Source organism: Acanthisitta chloris, unplaced genomic scaffold (genome assembly GCF_000695815.1).
Source record: "Acanthisitta chloris isolate BGI_N310 unplaced genomic scaffold, ASM69581v1 scaffold27857, whole genome shotgun sequence".
Taxonomy (NCBI): domain Eukaryota; kingdom Metazoa; phylum Chordata; class Aves; order Passeriformes; family Acanthisittidae; genus Acanthisitta; species Acanthisitta chloris.
The window spans coordinates 17,265-40,838 of NW_008682555.1; the positions used below are offsets into that span (position 1 = coordinate 17,265).

The 23,574-nt window shown below is 40.0% G+C and overlaps 1 protein-coding gene across 2 annotated transcripts in view; it reads left to right on the forward strand.

Annotated features, from left to right (window-relative positions):
- Positions 1-23,574, forward strand: part of SULF2 (sulfatase 2) — a 53,918-nt gene that overhangs the window by 12,629 nt on the left and 17,715 nt on the right. For both annotated transcript variants that reach the window (XM_009078572.1, XM_009078573.1), the window contains exons 3-9: positions 1,937-2,088; positions 5,466-5,635; positions 10,366-10,516; positions 12,396-12,571; positions 16,286-16,414; positions 17,329-17,385; positions 18,096-18,225. In XM_009078572.1, coding sequence (XP_009076820.1) covers positions 1,937-2,088; positions 5,466-5,635; positions 10,366-10,516; positions 12,396-12,571; positions 16,286-16,414; positions 17,329-17,385; positions 18,096-18,225 — 965 coding nt within the window. The remainder of the gene's footprint in view (positions 1-1,936; positions 2,089-5,465; positions 5,636-10,365; positions 10,517-12,395; positions 12,572-16,285; positions 16,415-17,328; positions 17,386-18,095; positions 18,226-23,574) is intronic.

The following is a 23,574-nucleotide window of genomic DNA, read 5'->3' on the forward strand; positions in this document are numbered from 1 at the left end:
GCTCCGAGGTCTCCACACAACCTTCTCTTCTCCAGGCTGAACAGCCCCAATTCTCTCAGCCTGTCCTTATAGGGGAGGTGCTCTAGTCCACTTATCAACCTTGTGGCCTCCTCTGGACTTGCTCCAACAGTTCCAAGTCCTTCTTATGTTGAGAACACCAGAACTGTGTGCAATATTCCAGGTGGGTCTCTCGAGAGCAGAGCAGAGAGCATGAATCACCTCCCTTCACCTGCTATCCACACTCATTTTGATGCAGCCCAGGATTCCATTGGTCTCTGGGCTGAGCTCACACTGCAGCTCATGGGGAGCTTCTCATCCACTCTCACTCCCAAGTCTCTCTCCTTGTTGCTGCTCTCAATTCCTACCCCACCCAACCTGGAGCTGTGCCTGGGGTTGCCATAGCCCAGATGTAGGGCCTTGCACTTCATGTTGAATTTCATGAGGTTTGCATTGTTCCCCCTCTCAAGCCTGTCAAAGCCCCTCTGGATGTCCCATTCCTTCCCTCCTGCTGTGACTGCCCCACACACTTGGTGTGGACAGTGAACTTGCTGAGGGAGCACTGATCCCACTGTCCATGTCACCACAAAGATGTTGAACAGTGTTGCCGATCATGTGGGCATTCTGTGCACGGTGTACTTACTACACGTAAATTTATTGAATCCCATGCCACTCTCTTGCTGTGTTGCTAATATCATGTTTCTCATTTTTCTACAAAAGAAAACACCATGAGGTATGATATGGAGCATTCGCACATACTATTTTGTGTCACTGTTTCTCACCGAGTCTGTCTTTTGGATAGATATTCAGCCTACTACAACTAGGTGTAAATCTGCTGACTTCAGATTTTTTTTACCAAAAAAATGGCCCTTTTTACACTAACAGAAAATCTGTTCTGCTCTATCTGTAGTATTGCTTCTTGCATTTATATAAGTACAAGAAGATGCAGCATCAGACATTATAGTCTGCAAGCTTAAAAAACTGTTTCTTAAGAACCTGAGACGTGAGAATTGTATGCTCAAATCCCATTGATTATGTGGTGAGGTTTAATCGCAGTCTGAGAACAGAATCTTAGATATTCTGTTGTCCTTATAGAAGCACAGATGTTCACTGATGATCAGTGTGACATGCTGCAGACACTATATGCCTCTGGATTTAAAATGTTTGTAATGACAAGTGGAACAAGTGTAAAGATCTTTGTGTGAGTCTCTATGGTAATGCTGACTTGTATTGCCACACCATTCAGAAATTGAGAGCTGAGCTCCGATAACCAAAAACTCAGATGCTGAGTTGTGCAGTCTGAAGGCCTTAGAGCAGAATTTTGCCTTTACGCTTTTAAAAACCTATTTAGGTGCATGGAGTCCTCCAGTATAATTGTGTTCTGTAAGAATCCTAGTAGTCATTTGGCACTTCTGCCAAACAGGCTTCCCTTCTTCTATGCAGCAAGTTTAAAATCCCCTGATATTTATGGTGCTCATTTGTCATCATTTTTCCCAAGCCAGCTGCCTGTTAGTGGCTTCACTACTTTTGCCAGTTCCATAGGTGGAGATGGCCTAAGTGGGTGTAACAAAAATGAAAAATGTGGCTAAATTGGGTGGATCAAGGTAGGATGAGATAATGCTGCAACTGGCACTATTTTAAGCATTCTCTGTTTTGTTCATCTGGCTCTGAATGTATCAGGCACTAAAGAAAGTATAATGGTAATTGTGGTCTGGGTTCTCCTGTACATAGCCAGGTTGTAAATCAAAAGATCTACATTATGGAAATATAGCTAAAAATACCACGGGCAAACTTAAAACTCAGAACTTAACTCCATTGCAATGGAGAGAAGAAAGTTGTTCTAAGAAGAAACAGAAAGGGAAGAATCTAGTTAAGTATGGTGTCTTTGAAGTGTTTCTGTTACGCCTTCTCACTACCCTTCTGCTTTTTCTACCCCTAGCTTTCTTTGGAAAGTACCTTAATGAATACAATGGCTCCTATGTGCCTCCTGGTTGGAAAGAATGGGTTGGATTACTTAAAAACTCTCGGTTTTACAACTACACACTCTGTAGAAATGGAGTGAAGGAGAAGCATGGATATGACTACTCCAGGGTAGGTCCTGTTTGATTTCTTTCCATTAATGTTTGGACATGACCACAAGAAATCAGCACTTCATGGTTTCAGTCTAACTAAAGAATTCTTTTCGTACTTGAAAGCTGGTACATGTAACATTATCTACAACCCAGTAACGGTGATGTTTGGACATTTATCTTTTACTCTGGGAGGGTCATGTTACTGAAAACATTGTTAGCAGCAATGGAAGCAAACAAAATGTCCTGGGACTGTATTAGGTATTATGGGTTGAAGATGTGAAAATGGATTTAAGTGCTGCATGATAACTATTTATGTGCTTTGTATTTTAATTTTTGTTTGCTGATTGTCATCTATTCCCTTAGTTTAGAACTGACTGCAGTGGAATTACACAAGCATTAATGAGATAAGGATCCAGTTCCCTCCAGCTAGACCTATCTTTTTGGTTTAAGGGCCTTGTTTCACAGCCACAGTATGATGGAGAATTCACAGAGCCTTGGTACAACATATGGTAATTCTGAATGAGTGGAGAATTTAGCTATTACGTTTCTATTGCCATGCATACAGATGCATGTGTTTCCTAATACCCTTTCAAGGATGTTATACCCTGGCCAAACTCACTGAAATGCTCGATAGTCATTGTCAAATGCAGTATCATTTTTTTCCTCAGCTAACACATATTACAGGTCAGTACCTGTTTGCAGTTGGGCAGTATGTTTGTTTCAGCCAAAAGTGTTCCTTTCCAAAGGAACCAGCTTTAGTGAAGCCCTAAAATGGGCTAAATTGACTCTGAGGTATGATGGTAAATAAGTCTATCCATAAACTGCTCTAGTTGTAGTGGATAACTTAGGAAGTTGGCTTACTCTGAAGTGATTTGTAACGTGTGTTTGTTTAACAGGGATTTGATTTGCTTTCACTTACTGAGCACAAATCCTGCCTCTGTATTTGTGTTTCATTAGCATTGTGCTCACAGTCAGCTTTTCCTTTAAATGGTTGATGTATATGATTTCCCCTTTCCTCTGTCCTATTTGCTTTTTTTAATTGAATATACTTTGTGCTGAAAGAGAAAACTTCGCAGTCTTCTAGGGTTTCCTTTTCTATCACCAGCTGCTAAGGGGAAGGGACAACTGGTGTACAGATTTATTTGCCTTTTATTTTCCTTCTGGCCTATGAAGAATGAGAACTAGTCTTTACAGCTGTGTACCAAAAATGCTGTGGCAGAAATATATCTTCTGTGGAAGAGTGTCAGGCAAGTGATTTCATAGGCACTGCTCCCCATCCCCATTGGACCAAGGAGCCATCAGGGAGCTCTATGTTCCAGCATCCTCAGCTCTGTTTTGTGTATGCAGTACTTGAAAATGTTTAAGTTTTCACTTGTTTTAGGTTTTTTTCTTATCGAGTTTGGTAATAAATAAAAAAAAGACTGATGAAAATACAGATATTTTTATAATCTTCATATTCTTGCATAACAGACAGCAGACGACTGTGCAGAGCAACAGCACTGATTGATGTTAGCACTGGAGTTCACATGAACAAACAGCTGAAATACAAGACTGTCTCACTTGCTTTCATTTTTGTTGCTGGGAACTTAATTTTCCAGCAATGAATAATGTAATTAGATTTATTTTCTAGTCCTAACATAGTTAATGTTAATTATGTGCCAGTGGAAAACTAGAAAAAAACCCAATATTTTGTTCTCCAGAGTGGCTGCTAAGCACTTATACTCTGAAAATCAAATTCTTCCAGATTTTCTCACAGGATACATTCAACTTTGATTTTTCCTTTTCAGTTTCTGTCAACCGTTTTTTTAGATGAATTTTAATTTTATACAGCTACAACCTCTACAACCTGGAGCTTTAAAAAAAAATCTAAGAAATCAGTTAGTTGAAATGTTTCTGTTTGGTCTTTGGGTCTGGTAAGCAGTGGATTTGCAGTGATTTTTCAATTTGACCAGGTGAAAACCTTCATTGTCAAAATGAAGCTGCAAAACTATGCTCTTGTAATGACTGAATCAAAGATGATTTACACACTGAAAGTAACTGAGAAGCTTAAAGGCACATTTGAGATAAAGGGCAGTGCCTTTTTGGGAGCACTCCAGTATTCTCTCTCAGCTACGAGTATCGTCTCAGGTATTGAAAGCGTGTTCAAAAGTCAGTTTTGCTTTGTTCTGGCTTATTGTACATTTTTCCTTCCCCTGCATATGCTTATGAATAGAAGTCTTTCCGTTAGTGCCTATTTATACCTCCTTTCATGAGTGAAAATATCATCTCAGTAACAGTCAGAATCATAGCAGTTTCATAACAGACATGGCTCATGTTGGGACCAATGTGTAAAATTATAAATGGATACTTTGCCAGTCTTGTTCTGGGATAGACAGGAGATAACTTGGGGAAAATAAATACAGTCCATGAAAAAGGCTTCCCTTGATGAATCATGAACTGACAGTGGTGAAGAGGAGCCAAGTATCTAAACCACAGACAGAAAGCTGTACTTAAAGGAGATGCAATCCAATATGTACCACACCTTGTACTTGTACTGGTTGGATTGATCAGAGGCAAGTGCTGTGTCTGATTTTGCATTCTGCTGTGATGTGACATTTATTATTTTGTTTTTTTAAAGGTGCAGTTTCATATCCTACTGATGTTTGAGGAGTATTTATATTTGTAGCGTTTCCTGTGAAGCAGCTGAAGCAAGAACATGGCTTGTCTTTAAAAATACTGTCTTCAATCCCTATAGCTCCAGCAGATCTCAGAAGAATGATATATCTTAGTGAATAGATAGTCCAGCTCTTCCAAAGGAAGTTTTCTAAGTTCTGAGCAATATATGTCATAGAGCTGTGTGTCTATCAGGTTGTCACTGCAATATTGAGTGAAATTATTGGTTCAGTTAGCCCAGGGTCTTCTAGCTTTAGTGACTTGTGGTTCAGAGGGAGATTAAGAAAAAAGAACAAGTCCCTTGGATTTTCAAAGCAGTGTTATGATGTGAGGTCAGACTGTACATCGCAACAATACTGGCACTGTTTATTTATTTTTTATTTTTTAAATTTTTAAAAATGTTTATTATGACCTGGCCATCGTATTTAGTATTGCCATCTTTAGAATGCAGTTACTCACTTTGTGAAGGAAGAGTAATATTTGATCTCCTTTAATGCCATTCATTTCTGGGAACAAGCTAGAAGCTGTTGCTTCTTGTATTTTTAGGCAGTGACGGAAGAATGATTTGGTTCTAGTTTTTCAGTCTTTAGCATGTGCAACGTACTCCATTCTCCTCCCATGCTAAGTGAAATAGTTTCTTTTCCTCCTGTTTCTTATGATACCTCAGACCTGGCCTTCCCATCTCACCCTCCACTTTGAAATTCCTTTTCAAATATCTCATTATACTTTTACTTCTGCTTGCAGGATTATTTAACTGATCTGATTACCAATGACAGTATTACCTTCTTCAGAATATCGAAGAAGATGTATCCTCACAGGCCTGTACTGATGGTTATAAGCCATGCTGCTCCTCACGGCCCTGAAGATTCGGCCCCTCAGTACTCACATCTCTTTCCTAATGCCTCACAACACATGTAAGGAAAATAAACCCCTTTGATTTTCAGGTTCTGGAGTATGGAAGTCCTGGGTACCTCTGGGGGAAGAATGTTTTCTTTATAATACTCTTGGCATAGCTTTGACACAAATATGTAAGAAGAGTTTGGGGATTTGGTGGGGGTTTTTTTGTACCTCTTCAGACTAGTACAAGTATCCTGAGAATGGCTACTGCATCCAGAGCTCGGAATTGTAGCTCATTGAGATAAATGGAAAGACTCGTATTGAATTCTTTGGACATTGTTACAGCCTATTTGGGAAGTAAAACGCTGTTTATATTTGGAGCAGGGAGGTCAAAATCTGGTTCTTGGCTGTAGTCTCTTCAGGGGAAGAAACTCTATCTCCCCGTCTTTATGAATAAGCTATATTATTTTCTGGGTATTAGCAGAAATCACATAGTGTGCAATACTTATTACTCCAGTTTCATATATGCAAAGAAAGAAAAGAACAGGCCTGCAGCACCAAAGTAGACATGCTATTTCTGAGTGAGCTGGTATGTCGTTGCATGACCCAGGACAATGTCTTGAACGGGTCCCAAAAGCATTATCGCCTGGTTCCTGGCTTAGCGTGTTCATAAGCTCTGTGTTGAGATGGTTCTTGGTAATAGCACAGAGACATTTGACAAGTGCAGTTCTGTAGTGCTGCCTCACAAGTATCTCCTTGCCTGTGGATAAAATGAATGGTTCTCCCATATCACCTCAGCGCAACTAAAGACATTCCTATAGTTTTCTGATTGCTGCTTCGTGCCTTCACTGATGTTCAACATTTGTAGCTTCCTTCCTGTGTGCCACCTCACCCTCTTCCCCCTTTGTAAGGGGAATTCTGTTTTATTTTGGATTTGTGAAGAAGCTAGGAACTGATGGAAATAATAATCAATTGGTGGCTGAAGCTGCTCAGACCTCCCTCCTCCGGAGTAATCCATTTAAGCTCTTTTGCTTTATTGGAAATAGAGTGAGTCTAAGAGAAAAAGCTTTCTTTGTTCTATTGTCCAGTTATTGCATAACGTAGAATTATGTATTTCATTATTTTGTGCTGTGCCCAAAGAGAATCAGTGGCATAGATCTACAGCAATGAAGCATTTCATATTTGTTTGCTGTCTTGTGCTCATTTATGTTCTTTGAAGTGAAAATTATAGAAGTACCCAATGAGCAGCTTCTTATGGCTTATAGCCAGTGTTGACCTCAGTCTTGCTAGGTTCCTTTGGAAGGCATTTGAATCTCAGAGGTTATAATCATTTAGCATGCAGCGTTCTGTAACGATTCGCTTGCTAGTTAAATGAAAAAGAGTGGAAGGATTTAAGGAAGGCCATCAATGAAATATAGAAACTGCATCTATTTTTCTTTTGCTCATAGTTTAAATTTTATTGTTTACACAAATTAGGTTTATCTTCCTGATCATAAAATAATTACATAATTTTTTTTCCTTTTAGATGACTTTTCTTACAATGAAAATAATTACAAAGGAAGTGTTACTTTGTGGAAAGTTGTTCTATTTGTAAAGAATTATCTTGGTAGATTAAGCAACTGTGTTTTTCTTTTGGATATGAACATAAAATGGGATTTTATGTACATTTCAGCAAAGAACCTGCCAGTTGTCTTCTAAGCAGTTTCTCCAGCACTGCATAATAATAACAGTAATATTGATTTGTAAGGGTTTTCATTGACCTGGGTTTAAGAGTAAATGCAAAAATGCAGAACATGTGCATACAGTGAGAGAATGATGCAAATTATGTCTTTATTTTCCAATTTTCCCCTTGTTCCCACATTTCAGGGAATACCTCAGTGCTGAAAAGTCTGTCAATGCTACAGGGTTGTAGGCAGCTCTCACTGTTTGTCCTGTGGATATGGTAGGGAAGGGTCAGAATGCAGGTGGAACACTTAGGAATTGCCCTAAAGCAGTAAGCAGGACCTTGAACAAAGTCTTTACCTAGTCCCAAAACCTTGTGGTGTGGCTCTGTACCTCTCCTTGTGGCAGAGCTCACAGTGTCTGCATGTGGATACTGGAGCTGAGCCCACAGAGCATAGTGAAGGTGGCACTGTAATGCTTGACATTGGTTTGCATTGCATACTGCATCATGTTTGATTGCTAGTAATGGCTGAAAGCTAGTGGTGTGGATTTTAGCATAGACTGACAGAGTGCTTCTTTGCTTGGAAGCTCTGGTGTGTACTTCTGTGGCTAATTTATGCTGCTGTTCCCTTATTTCTATTATTCTGTATACTTGCTGCTATGGCAGTTCTACCCTATACCGTAGTCTCTCTCCATCCTGTTCTGTAGAGCTTCTTTCCCTGTGCTTCTTTGGTCTTGTTTGAAAATTACTCACATAGCAAATCCCTAGGCTACATAGCTGGTTTTCCTTTATTACTGCCTAGACTGTGAGCTGCAGAGAGCACAACAGCTGGACAGCTTAACAGTGATCAGATGTTCTTTCAACAGAGGCTACATTTTACCACCCATCTTTGTCAAGGTTTTATGCAACCCGACTGGGACTTATCTTCTGGGTACATTTGAAGAAGTTACCTCAACCACCTTCTAGGAATGTTACATATGTGTATTTTTCCCATAAGACAGACAAATCTGTCAAGTGTAAGAGAGTTACATTAGTCATAATCAAAAAAAAATCATGGGCTTTTTGGTTGGATTAAATAGTGGGAGGTTTCAAATTGGTCAGGATATCACAAAGTAAGCTGGAAAGGAGTTGCCAAGCATTTTTGATTCGTTCTGGGCATTACACAGCAACAGTTTCCATAACTGTCAGCATTTTCAAAGAAGCAATATCATTATTTCAGCCACAATAACATTCTGAAATTCAAGAGACCATTAACAATACAGAGAGAATAAACACCAGCCCTTTCCTCCCTGTATGAAGAAGCCTCAATTTGCCACCTACGCACATTTTTCAGATAGCATCTAACAGAGGCTTTTGGCGTAAAACATTTCACTGTCAGATTATTAGTTTCATATTTATATTAAATCTCTGAAGACTGCCTGTCATGTTCAAAGATACATTAGATACACAGTATTTTGAAGAGAAGTTTCAACTTACATTACTATTCTTCTAATAACTTTCCCTGCTGCTCTCCTGAGTACACAAAACCAGCAGCAGGTATTTGCCAAACAGGAGCAGAATTTATCAGGAAATTCTGTGTTGCTAGGAGGAAAGTAACTGAGTATCTGCTATTTTTTTCCTCAGTTACTGTGTCACCCTCTCATCTTGCACATTTGCATAGACTAAGTTTATTGCTTTGAATGAAAAATGGAAGCCTAATGAAATTACTTAGGAAAAGTAATTTTTGAATATTTTATGTTCTGCAGGCGGTGTGTTTGAACCAGGATGTTAAGAAATGGTAAAAGGTGGTTTTCAGCCTTGAGTAATAGCAAACTTTTCAGGAATAGATGTAGTAGGTAAAAATAACATTTCTTGCAAGTATAAGCTGTAATACAGCTTTTTAGTGAGTTGTTGATGCAGACAGTTGATATCATGGTAATAAAACAAATCTTTTATTTAGGTTCAGCTAACTTAAAGCAATATAATTATGCACAGAAAAGTGATCTCTGGGACTCCCAACAATGTGAAACTATGGACACTCTGTGATACTTTTCCTCATCGCTTTATTGGTGGCCCAGGACCATGAGAACTTGGAGGGCAGTGAGATTTCAGGGGGACATTAAATACAGTTCTTGGGATTTTAGACCTCATAGTAACCTTGTCATAGTAGCCTTTGAGTATCTGCAAGGGACCTACAAGGAGCTGGAGAGGGACTCTTTGTTAGGAATGCAGTGACAGGACAAAGGGTAACAGGTTCAAGTTGAAGGAGGGGAAATTTAGGTTAGATCTTAGGCAGAAGTTTTTCCCTGTGAGAGTGATGAGACACTGTCCCAGGTTGCCCAGGGAGGCTGTGGCTGCCCCAACCCTGGCAGTGTTCACAGCCAGGTTGGATGGGGCCTTGAGCAACTTGGTCTATTGAGGGTTGGGACTAAATGATCTCTAAGGTCCATTCCAACCCCTAAAATTCTACAATTCTAGGATTTTAATTAATTGACATATCTGATGATCACGAAGGATCTGCAAAAATACAGCCCTATTTCCCCTCACCCCTGCCTTTCTAAGCAGCCCTTTAAAATCTGGCTGTGTATCCACATGAGCTCCCATACAGTTGGATACCAGTTGGCAGTGTCTGTGCTCCTCTGGTGCATGAGTGTTAAAATATTCAAGGAACCAGTCATGTTAAATTCCAAAAAGCTGTTAAGAACATAGTAGAACCTTTTCAGAAAGTTCTATAGTTATTGTTAAACAGCCTGCACAAGCCATGCATAGTGTTTGGTGCTAATGTGGGCAGAGTGAAAGCAAAGCAATTACATGAGCAGAAGCTCTGCAATACATGCTTCATCCTCATAGTACTGTGGAGTTAAGACTGCTGAGGCTAGTCTCTTGGCCTGGAACTATATCCATGTTAGTCTGAAGACACTGCAAAAACAAGGTATATTTACTCTTTTCATAGAGTTTGCTCCCCACAAAGTTGTTTTCATTTTCCCATGTTTCATTTAGAACATGAAAGTATAAGATATTTAAAAAATAAATCTAATAATTTCTGGTGCGCCTCAGAGAGTAAGTCCTATAGTGTTGATCAGATAGAAATTATATTATTGATATTCAGTACTATGGCTTTTTTCTACTCTGCTAAAACATTCTGGTTTTCTCTCTGTTCCTTAGCACGCCCAGTTATAACTATGCTCCAAACCCAGACAAGCACTGGATAATGAGATATACAGGTCCCATGAAACCTATACACATGGAGTTCACTAACATGCTACAGAGAAAGCGCCTTCAAACACTCATGTCTGTGGATGACTCTATGGAGATGGTAAGATTAGTAGTTGATTTTTTTTTTTTTTTTTTTTTTTTTTTTTTTTTTGCTAAACAGGTACTTGTTTCTTGAGTTAAGCTCCACATTATGCTGTATATGAAGATGAGGGAGAAAGGAGGAAGACGCATCAGTTTTCTAATAGTGTGCGATCCTCTCACCTCTGATCAATGCCTCTTTAATCAATGTGTAAGGATCCTCATCTCCTAAAGACAGGTACCATCAGTTGAGTGGTGTGAGTGAGCTGACTTGTTGCCGCAGATCCGCTATGGATGAAAGGGAAGAGGAAGGGATCACCTAAAAGATATTTCATAAATCCTAAAAAGGAGTCCTCTGGCAGAGAAGAGTCATCTTACAATCTGTTGGAAATAACTACATAAATGTGTGCTTATTTTGACCCCATAAGAACAGCAGCAAAAAGTGATATTACACAAGTCCTAACTGAAATCATGCCACGGTAAACCCAGCCCAGGATGTTGGAAGTAAAGAAATACGTAGCTTGATACTTTAAAAATTTTAATTAAGTCTGCATTATGTAACAATGAGATCTTGCAATGCAACCTGGGTGTCTTGAGCAGAAACTCTGACTTCACTAAAAGCTGCTCTGAAAAAGAATCGTTTTCCAGGTGTAAAAAGGCAGATTTAGAGATGTTGCAATTTACTGCTTATCTCTTGGCATTCTTATTCAAAAGGTAGAGCATAAAGTAAGGGGAGTCCTGTAAGGCAAAGATAATCTTGTCTGGATGGCATTGCATAAACTTGTTACAAATGTCTTATAATTACTGATTCAGGCAAGTATGATCTCTGCTTCATCTTAATGAACTGGTTTAGATGGATCAGATAGCAGCATTAGGGGAAATCGCTAATTTTACTACACTGTTTGGATTTTCCGTTTAGTAAAATGGTTTCACTCTGGGTAATTCACTGCAGGCAAAATCAGTTAGATTGTTTTCTAGTTCTAATTACCAAGTTAGCCTGATCTTTTCTACTGAATTACATGTGTCTAATATTCTTTCAAAGTTGAAAACAACCGAAACCCTCCCACAAAACAACCGAAACACCACAAACACATAAACAAAAAACCTCAAACCAAACAACCCAAAAAAGAAACAGAAAGAAACCCCCGAACCCAAAGAACAAGAGTTTGTTTTCTTCTGTGCTGATGTGTTCTGCATCTGTGTGAGGCAGCACTTGGGTGGTACACCAACACATTTGTACCTTTGCAAGTGAAAATGTCATATAAATGTTGATGTTTGGTGCTGAAGTTGGTACATTTAACATAAAGACTCTAATGTAAATCTATAAAAGGAACCACAGAGTCAAATCTCCTCTTACGTCTTTGAAGTGAGAGACTATGAGTGATATTTATCTGGAAGATACTTTGCAAATATTCTGCATAATGTGGACTCATTTGTCCGAAGGCAAGATCGTTGAGTGTTGCGTAAATATGTGTGAGATTCAAAATGCTGTCATTTTAGTGAAATTGTTTGCTACAGGAAAAAGATAAAGGTGGAGAGAAAATTTCAAAAGTGACACCTTGAAAGTTTTATCTCTGTAACCGTATGTAGTTAGTACTACCTTGTCAGCTCTCATGCAAAATACCGAACCCAGACACTTTTGAGAATGTGGCATGATAATGTGTTTACCTTAGAACAGAAAACAGAAGTTTGCCTTGTAAATAGCCACACTGTTCAGTTAGTAAAATTAAGATGTGATTATGGATTATTCAGAGTGGTTCACTGTGTTAACTCCATGCCATCCTGAGCTGTTGTTATTTATTTGTATGTTACGCAAAGGCAGAAAAAGTTATCCAGTATTCCACATGTATTATTCCACTTGGTGGAATGAAATTAATATTTTGTTTTGGTTTTTTTTTCAGATTTACAGTACACTGGTTGAAACAGGAGAACTGGACAATACGTATATAATATACACAGCAGACCATGGTTATCATATTGGGCAGTTTGGGCTGGTGAAAGGGAAGTCCATGCCATACGAGTTTGATATCAGAGTTCCTTTCTATGTCCGAGGTCCGAATGTGGAGGCTGGGTCCTTGTAAGTTCTTGGCTGTTGTGTGTGTGTATGTAGTGACTTGAAAAATTGTTTATGTTCACATCTTTAGTCGTATTGACCTGGCAGCTAAACGGAAGCACAAAGTTCTGCCTATCCTGACTGACTTCCTGCTCATCTTTGGCAGAAAAATATGTCTACTGGGAAAGCAGAACTGCTAGCACGTGCTGGTATAACAAAGTCAAGGCCTTGCCTTTCTGTTGTGTGGGTGTGTAGCACAAGCCACTGCACTTTTGTGGAAATGGAAAAGTTGAAAAATCACTTTGAGATATGTCCAGCCTAGGAAACCCTTATTTGCATTATTTTGAGGGGTGCAAATTACACACATATCTATGTAATTTTCAAGTAAAATAATATACTGTGTAATGTTCACTGCCACAGTAGATTAATTGTTGTTGAACATTGGAGTCACTTGTTTCAGTTTATGAAGAATCGTTCATGTATTGTCATCCACGAAAGATTCTTTTTGGCTCATTCTTTGAGATGACATGGTTAGGGCTGTTTGTCAGATGTGCACAAGCATGCAGAGTATGACTGTTAATTAAAATGGTAGCTTTGATCAACTAAGAAATTATGTAAATACACTTTCTAAGCAATTATTTCAAATAGCAAATATTTTCACTTAAGTAATGATTTTGGACAGAGTGCCATAATTTGCTGCCTTTTAGTTTTATCAGTGTGCATGTTTTAGCGTAATTAACACACACAATCTTCCACACCGTTGGTTTTATTCTTTAATGCAGAGGAATGGATCTAGTATGTAATAATAATGACAGCAAATTGTTATGAAACCATCTCATTCCATATGCTGGTTAAATTCATTGATTCACATTATCTGTAGGAACAAAAATGTTAAATTCTATAGATACTGCCTTGTGTGTCTAATTTCTTTTCAGCGGTTATGCATGTGAAAAAATACTACCTCTCTAAAAAGCAGGGAGGGATTCCTCAGTTGGACTTAAACATGCTGCCTCGGCACTGAAAGGATTTTGTCTGCAGCAGTATACAGAATTTCAAGTGAGCTGGAGTAGCCTTCCAAGAATCTGCTCTTTACCTTTGCCTGCAGTTTTTGGCCTTCGTGGAGAGGCAATGCTAATACGGCCCAAGCGAACTGAGCTAGTGTTTCTGCACCGTGCAGTTCTAGAGACCAACCACATCATGTCAGCTCTGGTCCAAGGATCTTTACACCCAGACATCCATAAATGCTGTGAAACCTTCCCACTGAATTTTATTTTTCAGAGACTTCTGAAGGTGAAAACATGTTTCTGTTAGAATTGGAGTAGTCAGCCTGACAGAATCATAAAATCATCAAGGTTGGAGGAGATCTCTAAGATCGAGTCCAACCAATAACCTGCCAGTTTAACAGAACAGAGCCTGTCACAGTATAGCCAATAGGAAGAACAGGATTAAATAGCTTGGAGGGGGAGTATATCAGATCATAAATTGATCTTCCCTTTCAGCCTGGTTTTCTTGTAGATCTTCAGTCATCCATGTTTTGCATGAACCTTACGTTTTTCATGCAGAGTAATTGTCATGACTCCCTGAAATTTTAATAGCAGTCACTGTTGCAAGTCATTACTGAGCTCTCATTTCTATTACCAAATATGCTGTACTATAATTATTAGTAACTAAAATCAAATGAGGTGCATCAATGTAATTCAACATCCATGTTCTTGCCAGTGCCTGTTTGCTCTCTCGCTCGCTCAAAAATGTAGTAATTATTAAATAGTGTCTCATTAATTAGTATGAATTCAGCAGTTTTCTTCTGTCCTGTATTTTGAGCTAGAATTCTGCACTGACAGGTATAACAACCCATTTGGTCCCATCCTTCCTTTGTGCCTTCGAATCACAGCACAGTGATTCTTTATACACAGTGCTGCAAAAGATTCTCTGTATAGCAGTATGCTCACTTTCTTATTTTTTTCCACACTTTTAAGAAATTGAGTGCCTGTCTTGATTTTTTTTTCCTTTGGAAAAAAAAATGAGGCAAAGCAATAGCAACTCAGCTGATAAACAGTAGGTATATAGGTAACATTGTGAGTAACTGCACACTTAACTTCAACACTGTCATAAACATAGCTAAAAGAAGTCTGTAAGGTTCAACATCATAAACAACAGGGATGCAGGACTCGAAGGTATACTAAGTTTGCTGCTGATACATAATTGGCAGGAGCTGTTGGCTCCCTCAGAGGCAGAGAGGCCCTGCAGAGAAATCTTTACAAATTAGAGGACTGGAAAATCACCAGTTGTATGAACTTCAACAGAGACGCGTGCTGAACTCTGCACCTGGGACAGGTGAGCCCTGGATGTACACACAGACTGGGGATGGGATGCTGGCAGGTTGTGCTGCAGAAACAGCCCTGGGGATCCTGGTCAGCAGCGAGCTGGAGATGAGTCAGCAGTGTGCCCTGGCGTGCGCGAGGGCCAACCGTGTCCTGGGGCGCATCAGGCAGAGCATCACTGGCTGTCTGAGGGAGGTGACTGTCCTGCTCTGCTCTGCACTGGTGCAGCCTCACCTCGGGTCCCGGGGGCAGTTTGGGGAACCACAACATTAGAAGGATATAAAGCTGTTAAAGAGCATTCAAAGATCATGTAGAGTCTAGAGCGAAATCTATATGAGGAGTGACTGAGGTCACTTGGCTTGTTCAGCCTGGAGAAGAGGAGACTGAGGGGAGACCCCATAATAGTCGACAGCTTCCTCGTGAGGGGAAGCAAAGGGGTAGGCACCAGAGTCTTGTCTCTGGTGACAGGACACGAGGGAACAGCATACAGGTGTGTCAGGGGAGATTCTGGGCTGTGCACCTAGGTGCTTTGATCTGTGAACTCACTCATTTAGCTGTGGTAGTTCAAAGGATTTGGGGAAAAAAACTGTCTGACTGCTCAGGAGCTGATGCCAATGTTTTAATCAAATTTGAAGTCAGCCTGAGTTCAGATGTTGTCCTCTTAGCTGGTGGCTGAGGAGCATTTGCAGCAGTCTGCAAAGTACAAGGGCATGGCTATTTCAGAGTGTTTGCAGAAGGTGCAAACTTGTGCACTTGGGCAGACTGATACTATTCCAAACAAAGCTGTTATTTTCATTCTCTGTTGTTTTTTTTCTTCATAGCTGTTCCCTCTTCGCTTCTTTCTTTTTTCTTGATCCTTTTTCTGTCTCACACTGTAAATTAGCAGTCACTTGTTGTTTACTGATGTGTCTAGCAATATCCTTCTCCTTGTGCTCTCTTCAGAACATGCCTACTGTGATATGAGCCGAGGGGACTCATTTCTGTACCGTATTTTGAAGCAGATAAAGCATGTGCTACCTGCCAAGTCTACTTTTTAATAGCTGTCAGCATATTTTGCAGATACTTGGATTCTGTAAGACACCCAATCAGTTTTTCCAATGGTTTCTCACTTTCTGAAATACTTTTGAACAGTCTTTTACAATAATTAACTAACTTTGCTTTATGAACTACTTTGCTCTCTCAAAAATGCTCTGTGCTAAAGTTTTAAAATATTTGTATTGGTCCTCTTAAGGTTATTCAACTTATCTCTATATTATGTTTTAATTCCCTTCATGGAGAGGAATTGGATTGTGTCCTCTTTTCTTTGCTTGTGTCACAAAATAAGCCTTTTCAGGTTCTGGGGCTCTGTGGAAGGTCTGGAGTTGTTTGGTACCATTGAACAGACTTTAGATTGGGTTCTGCTGTGTGTTTTTTCCAGGAATCCTCACATTGTGTTGAATATCGATCTCGCACCTACAATTCTAGATATTGCTGGATTGGATATTCCCTCTGATATGGATGGTAAATCCATTCTAAAGCTGCTGGATTCCGAGAGACCAGTAAATAGGTAAGAAATGTGCATGGAAACATGCATGTGATTGTACAAGGGTCTGAACACAGATTCAGCAGCATGCAACAGATTTAAAGGAAAATATAATAAAATTACATCTGTATGAGTACATCATTCACTGGAAAGTTTGGAGACTCTTTTCAGGTATTTATTTTCATTTTGGCACATTCGTATACGAGATACATGGCATATGCGGCGTCTGGATATACTACATATAGTCTGTGTAGAAGTGAGAGGGCTATGCATGAAGGTCTTCAGCTATATGAGTTAGAGATTTTAAACATCTGTGACATCATTTGGAGCAAAGCGTTTCATATTGAATAAATTGTAGAATAATTGAAAGGGTTGATTGTGTATCAGACTAATATAAAACCAGGCTGGCACTCAAAATTACAGTTATTATTTAAGACTGTGTATCAATACTTTTATTGGAGAAAGGCTGAGGAAGAGAATTATACTGGATGCTTGCTACAGAAAATCAGTAGAAAAAAGGAAGGTGATTTGCTTTACAAGCAGTTGAGGGTGAAGGGGGAAAGGAGTGGCTACTTTAGAATTTAGAAATTTTGTGGGTTAAGGGCCCAAACTTGAGTCAGGAAATCCTGATTTAATTTGCAATCCTTTGTGATCAAGGACAATTCAGTAAATTCCCTGTGCCTTTTAAACACGCTTATGTTGAAGTAATTGTACTGTGTGAACCTGTTGTGGATTTTGCCCCGTGAGAATTATCTGTCCTATGTTTTTCATGGTTTGCTCTGGAGAGGCATATGTGCCTGCTTCATAGGGCTGGCTGTCCCCTTGTGCACTTACATGGCATGTTTCTTGTCAGAACTGTGGCTGGGAGGGAGAAATGGGGCAGAGCTTGGTTACTGGTTTTGTGGGAAGTGCTCAGTCCTCTCCTTGTTTCCTCCTAGGTTCCATTTGAAGAAAAAGATGAAAGTGTGGAGAGACTCATTCTTAGTGGAAAGAGGGTAAGGAAAGTGTTAATCACAAAGCCCAGTCTTTTAAAATAGAAAGATACTGACTAGCTAAAGCCAAAGCAGCACTCTACCACAGACCCAAAGCCATTTAGCTGTGCCAGCAGGGGCAGGCTGCAGTGTGCCTAATGCAGTGATTGTGTGATGGAGGGGAATGTATGGCCTTTGCCTACAGCCTGCATAAGTGTGCAGTTCGGGTGGAGGAAGGGGAGTTTACTGGGACTGAGAGATGGAAAGGCATCCCATTTTGCTTTCAGCTGCTCCCCGCTGCCCTCCTGCTTGTAGCGTGGGAGGATGAATAACTTTTCCTCTTGGCGGGTGCATCTGCTGGGCATTGCCTCTCTGCCTCTGTCTTAATACGTAGATGGGGCTTGAGGGGTTTGCAAAGTGCAGCCCTGTAGGATGAGAAGGATGACCATATCTTTATATTGACTGTTGTCACTGCTTGCCAATCAGACGTGAAACACACTGTCCTGATTTTGTATGCTCCCTGGGCGCATGACATGAGTAACTTGTGTGTTATCAGAGAGGCTAAGTGCTGGTTCCTACTGGACTAGTAAGTTTTGGCTACCAGTGATGCCATGGAATTGGCAAATAACCTACACCTATGAGTCTTTTCAGCAAATTGTATTTATATCTTGTAATTAATATTAATGAAAAAATAAATCTTGTGGGGTTTTGTTTGGTTTGGGTTTTTTTTCCAGTAAACTGCTGCATAAGAGGGAGAACGAGAAGGCAGATGCCCAAGAAGAAAACTTTCTACCCAAATACCAGCGCGTGAAAGACCTCTGTCAGCGAGCTGAGTATCAAACAGCTTGTGAACAGCTTGGCCAGGTAGGGCACTGCACCCCTGACTGAAAGTAAGCAGTTGTAGCTGGCTAAGCTTGGCACCTTCCCTGCAACAATGTCCTTCACCTCATTGCCAATGCCAGCTTATAAAACAAATGTCTCTTTCTGTGGCCTTTGGTCAAAACCATATTACAGCATTATGAGATTGACTGACTGTCGGGAAATTGCTGCCTCAAGTGCCCTGTATTGATTCCTGACTACTGTTAAGAGAACCACCTAGGCTGCTTTAACATTTCATTCCCCAAATAGAATGTAGTTTGTCATTCATTAGTGATGAGAAACTACAATGTACCTAACAGATTTGCCTTCTCCAAATACATGTAGCTCTCTTTGCTTTGAATTGTCTAGCTAATTCATTTTGTTGTTGTTATTCAGAATTATATATAATAATGAGAAACTAAAATTCTCTTAACTCAATATGTCCCTCCTCAGTCTATGTGTGTATGAGCATAAAGCTCATTGATTGTGTCATTTCTCTTGTTACATAACTGTCCTGGGCAGATATGAAAATGCATTCACTTTAGATCCAAGCTACACAGAAGAAATTCAGGGGAAAAAATTTAGAATAGTACCAGTACATGGTCTTTGCATGGGAGAGGGTTTTGCATATTTACCAGAGTAGTGCAAAGCCATAGCATAGCTATCTCCAGAGAATTCTCCAGTCTTGGAGGAGTTCTCACCTTCTGGAAACATGGCAGAATTGACTCTATGCTATTGCTCTCTCATCCAGGTATGGGTCAGGGTACTCCCTTCCAAGGACTGTAACACATTCTCCCCGTGGACAAAGGGGAGAAGGTAGATGGGTCCACATATTAATGTGTCTGTTAGTAGACTGGCATTATGTCATATCCTGGCAGTTCAGAGGGCTGTCAGGATAGGTCAGTCTGTGGAGTACTAACTGTACTGCAGACACTATCTGAATGGCTTACCAAGGCTATAGTCAGTAATGGGCTACTGAGGCAAAGTAGTTCGTTTTCTACTGTCAAAGGCCAGACTCCCTTCTTCTGGCTCTACTGATCATGTACTTCAGTGCACCTGTGAAATAAATCCATTGTTCCTTACATGTTTGGATCCCATTTGGCTTCTTTGTCAGATTTAGTATACAGAGAGATTATAAGGTCCTGTTCCTTCTAAACATACTAAACTTAAAGGAATATTATATGCAATAGTTTGTTGTCATCAGATGTCTTGAGCCAAAATTTCAGCTGCATGGGAGCAAGCCATTGTTTTATGAATTTGTGGTATTACTTGAGAAACTGGGGGGAAAGTCACTGTTTCTGCTACAGCGTCATCCAGTAAGCAGTATGGGGAAATAAAGCTTTTCTTTTTCCTTCAGTATTTCCTATTGAGAGATGTTTCAACTTCTTCTGTCTGTCTTCATCTTCCTAGTTATTTCAAACATTATTGTAAGAACAGAGGGGAAGAGAGACTTTCTAAGTCCGTGTTGTCACTGGGTCTGTCTCTTTGCATAAGGTAACCTAGCTGCATTCAGGCTTTCTTACTCTAATTACCACATATCTCAGTTGTGGAAGAAAGGGGGAAGGCCCTGTAATGTCTACACACATTCCAGGCTTATGTTTTCTTCCATGGATGATAAAATATCTGACATCTTTAAGAAGTGGGCATAAAATGTCAACTCTGTACTCAGAATTACCCATAAATTCTGAAGTAAAGATGTGCTAGAAAGAGATGCGTGTGCTGCATCCTCATTGTCAGGAGTCAGAGAAGAGAAGAATTGTTTTGAGCAGTTCAGTCAGATGTAATTGGAAGTGATAGGATGAAATTGAGCAAAAAGGAAATTTACATTGGACATCAGGAAAACTTGCCGAACAGTCAAGTCAGTCAGAGTCTGTGAAGGGCTCCCAAGGGAGTCTCAATCCATTTAACCCATGCTCTAGAGAATATATCCTAGTAGTCTATCTAGACAATGGGAATAGTGGGAGATGAATGTGCTTATTTGAGGATAAATCATGTCTAAATATGGGTGCACCCAAAAACGTTTTCAGAGTGAAGCAAGAGTAATTTCTCAAATGACAAATGCGTGTTGTCTGTTTGCTGCTGCTGTTCATAGCTCGGCATAGTAAGTAGAACAAGCCCAAATTATTAACATACCACTGCCTGATGGGGGGTTGATGGTATGCAGGTATAGTGGATATTTAGCAGATGTCTCCTGATCCTGCAGGACACTTCATCTAACAGTATCTGGAGTGTGCGGTACTAAAAATTAATTTTCACATCCTGATCAAAAGGTGAAGAGAAGTCTGGGTCAGAATTAGTTGAAAGCTTGCTAAAGTCACCGGGACTTTCTTTTGACTTAGACAAGTTTTGGGGACCTGCTATTCCATGCACAGAGAAGTCTGAGCAGTGCCAGGGAATCTGAAATGTGAGCAGGAGACAAGAAGCACAAATGGAGGACTAAGACTCAGAAGCAGAGTGAATGAGAAGAGACAAGGACAGAGCTTAAAGTAAAGGAGAGGTAAAGAAAGCTTTGAATGTGAGATGGAAAATTTGAAATCCTGCTTTGTGAGCACGCAAGTTTGTGAATACTGTTCTACTGCCACAAAATGATCTTCCTTCGCAGATCTCTGTCGTCCTCCTTGACCTATAACTGTTTTGGTAAGAGAGCACCAGGATCATGGAGATGAGGCTATTCATGCTGTTTACGACCTTGTTTCACAGTCCATTATGTGGAAATTTTTTTTGGCAACACTAATATATGTCAGTTCTTCTGAGTGCAATGGGAAACTGTGTTGCCATATTTTCTTTATCAGTTAGTAGAGTTTGGTTTGTGTTAGTTACTTGCATTCAACACAGGGTGACTGTAGACTTAGATGAAAGAGCAGCTCACCGTTTATACTCAAGGATTTAAAAGGGATGAGCCCTTCCCACATGAAATAAAAAACATTTATCCTAGGACCTAACGGCTTTCACACACATTCTTTCTCTTCAGTATAGTTTGGCGTTTCATTCTAAACTGGCTGGTAAGTGGATGCTGACCCACTTTTATCTGGTGGCCTGCACTAATGTGCTTTTGTGGAAGCCAATTATGATATCAGTATTGCTCTGTAGAGTATTCCCAGCAACTCCACAGTACCATAACAACAGCTGCACAAAATCTCCTTCTCATTTGCCAACTTCTTGCATATTTGATAAACGTGCAATGCCTGCAGCAGTGCTGATTGCTGTAGGGAATCTATGGCGTGCATGTGAAAAACCCCCCAAATTAAAAGGTATCAATTTTGTCTTTATCAGGACCAGGCATAGGACAATAATATTGGTAACTCATGAAGAAAAATAGTTGTTTGAATTCACATTATTTTCTTTTCTAATACTTTCCATTTTCAGAGCTATATTTACATGCAAATCTGATACAAGCAGAATTTGCCTTTAAATAGCATCAAAAAACATCATATATGGCAGTTTTCACAGGCAGACATTCAAAATGCAAACATTTGTACTGTTTCCTTCAGATGTTCTGCAGATGAAAGGTCTGACACAGAGTCTTACCTCCAATTGCTTTGTGCTCTACCAAGATCATGAAGGGATTTTCTTTTGTAATTGGCCTGAAGGCACCATAAGTAAAAGCATGTCACTTGCTTGGTCTTTGCAGTTCTCTCACATAACATGGCATGCCAATGATGAAAACTATTCTGATCCATGTGTGCCTTCCTCAGCAGTTTACAGGAGACATCTCTAGAACATACTCCTGCCACCACAATCAGTATTGGCCATTGTTTAGTGCCAAGAGAGGAGCAATATGAAAAATTGCTTATATTTTCTCACTTTCTGAGACCACTGTAGCTTGGACTTATGTCAGTTGCTGGCAGAGATGGAAGACTTTTTTATCTTGTAGAAACTTTGAGTCCTAGAGACTATATCCCTAAAACTGGTAGGGAGGGAGCCTTGCTGGCAGCTCACTGATCAGACTGTTTCACTTTTTATTTCTCTGTGAAAGATCAGCTGCTGAGACACAGCATGATGAATTAGGGATCAGCTCTGAAAGCTGTGTGTTTCAACTGGAATATTTTCTTAGCAAGGCTTGTTGATCAGCCGTTTTACCCCAAAGAAAGCAATGTCACTTAAGAGAGATTCACTGAGGGAAATGAGTGAATTATAGAAAAAAATCCTACAGGGAAAGTCATGTCTATTTATTTCTGATTGAGGTGTCAAGTAATGACTTTGAATTAACATCTGTGATTGCTGTAGCAATAAGAAGACATTGATGCACAATAATGCAAAAACCACTTCATGGTGATGAGGGCTGCAAAGCAAATAATAGGTTTTTGACACAGAAAAATACAACATTTTTTTTTCTGCTAAGGCTTTATTTGCATGTTCAAGGTGAATAGTGTTACTGGAGCAGAACAAGCATCTGTTCAGTCTACAAGTGCTGCTGATAAAATTCATATTTCATAGATATCGCAGTCCTAAGTTACTTTTGGGTACATATGGCAGATAGGTTTGAGCTGGAGGGGAGAATATATCTTACAAACTGTCTTCTTTTTTTGCCTTTGCAATGTGCATTTGAACAAGATTTCTGTTCGGTACCACTAACTTCTCTGTTAAACTAAAGCCCAGACTCTTCTGCTTTGCAATCAAATAGCTGAATAGCGTGACTTGTGCAGTGGGAGGTGGGGTAGGGGATGGAGCAGAAGCTTCAGAACAAGCCTGGCACAGATGGTGCCAGAGAGCACGAGTACAGCAGCTAACTTGGCCTGCCTGAGGATGGTGGGAGATCTCCAGCTGGAACCGCTTTAGTGTTTAAATGAGGTGTCTGGAAAGTCTTGCACCGTGTGAGTTTGGACTTCGGGACATACTACAGAAGCCATTTATTTGATGGCTTAAGTAGCTGTTCTGCCAGGCTTTGCAGGAGGAAAGAAAGGTTCTTCCTTTGGAATTTTTGATATGAGCTGGGACGAAGATTGTGGAGCAGTCTCTGTGATCTACTGAGTTTTGGTTAAACTCCCCTCTCTTTCCGGACTTGGCTCTTTTGAGATGTTATGAGCTTGATTTAGGAACACGTCATTTGCCCTAATGAAGAAAATACCTAAAAAGTTGGGAGCAGGTGGTCAACTAAAGGCACTTTGCTTTCTTGGCTGCTTAAGTTTTGCTTCTGAATGGGTATCGTGTACCTGTGAGCCAAAGTATCTCTGGGGTACTCTGAAGTTCTTCATTCAGGGATTTAATTATTTAAGGGATTATCCCTTAAAAAGTATTTTAGTTGCTTCCAGGGTTTAACACAAGTTTCAGCATGATCACGGTGTGGGTAAGGTTGGAAGGGACCACAGTGGGTCATCTGGTCTAACCTCCCTGCTCAAGCAGGGTCATCCTAGA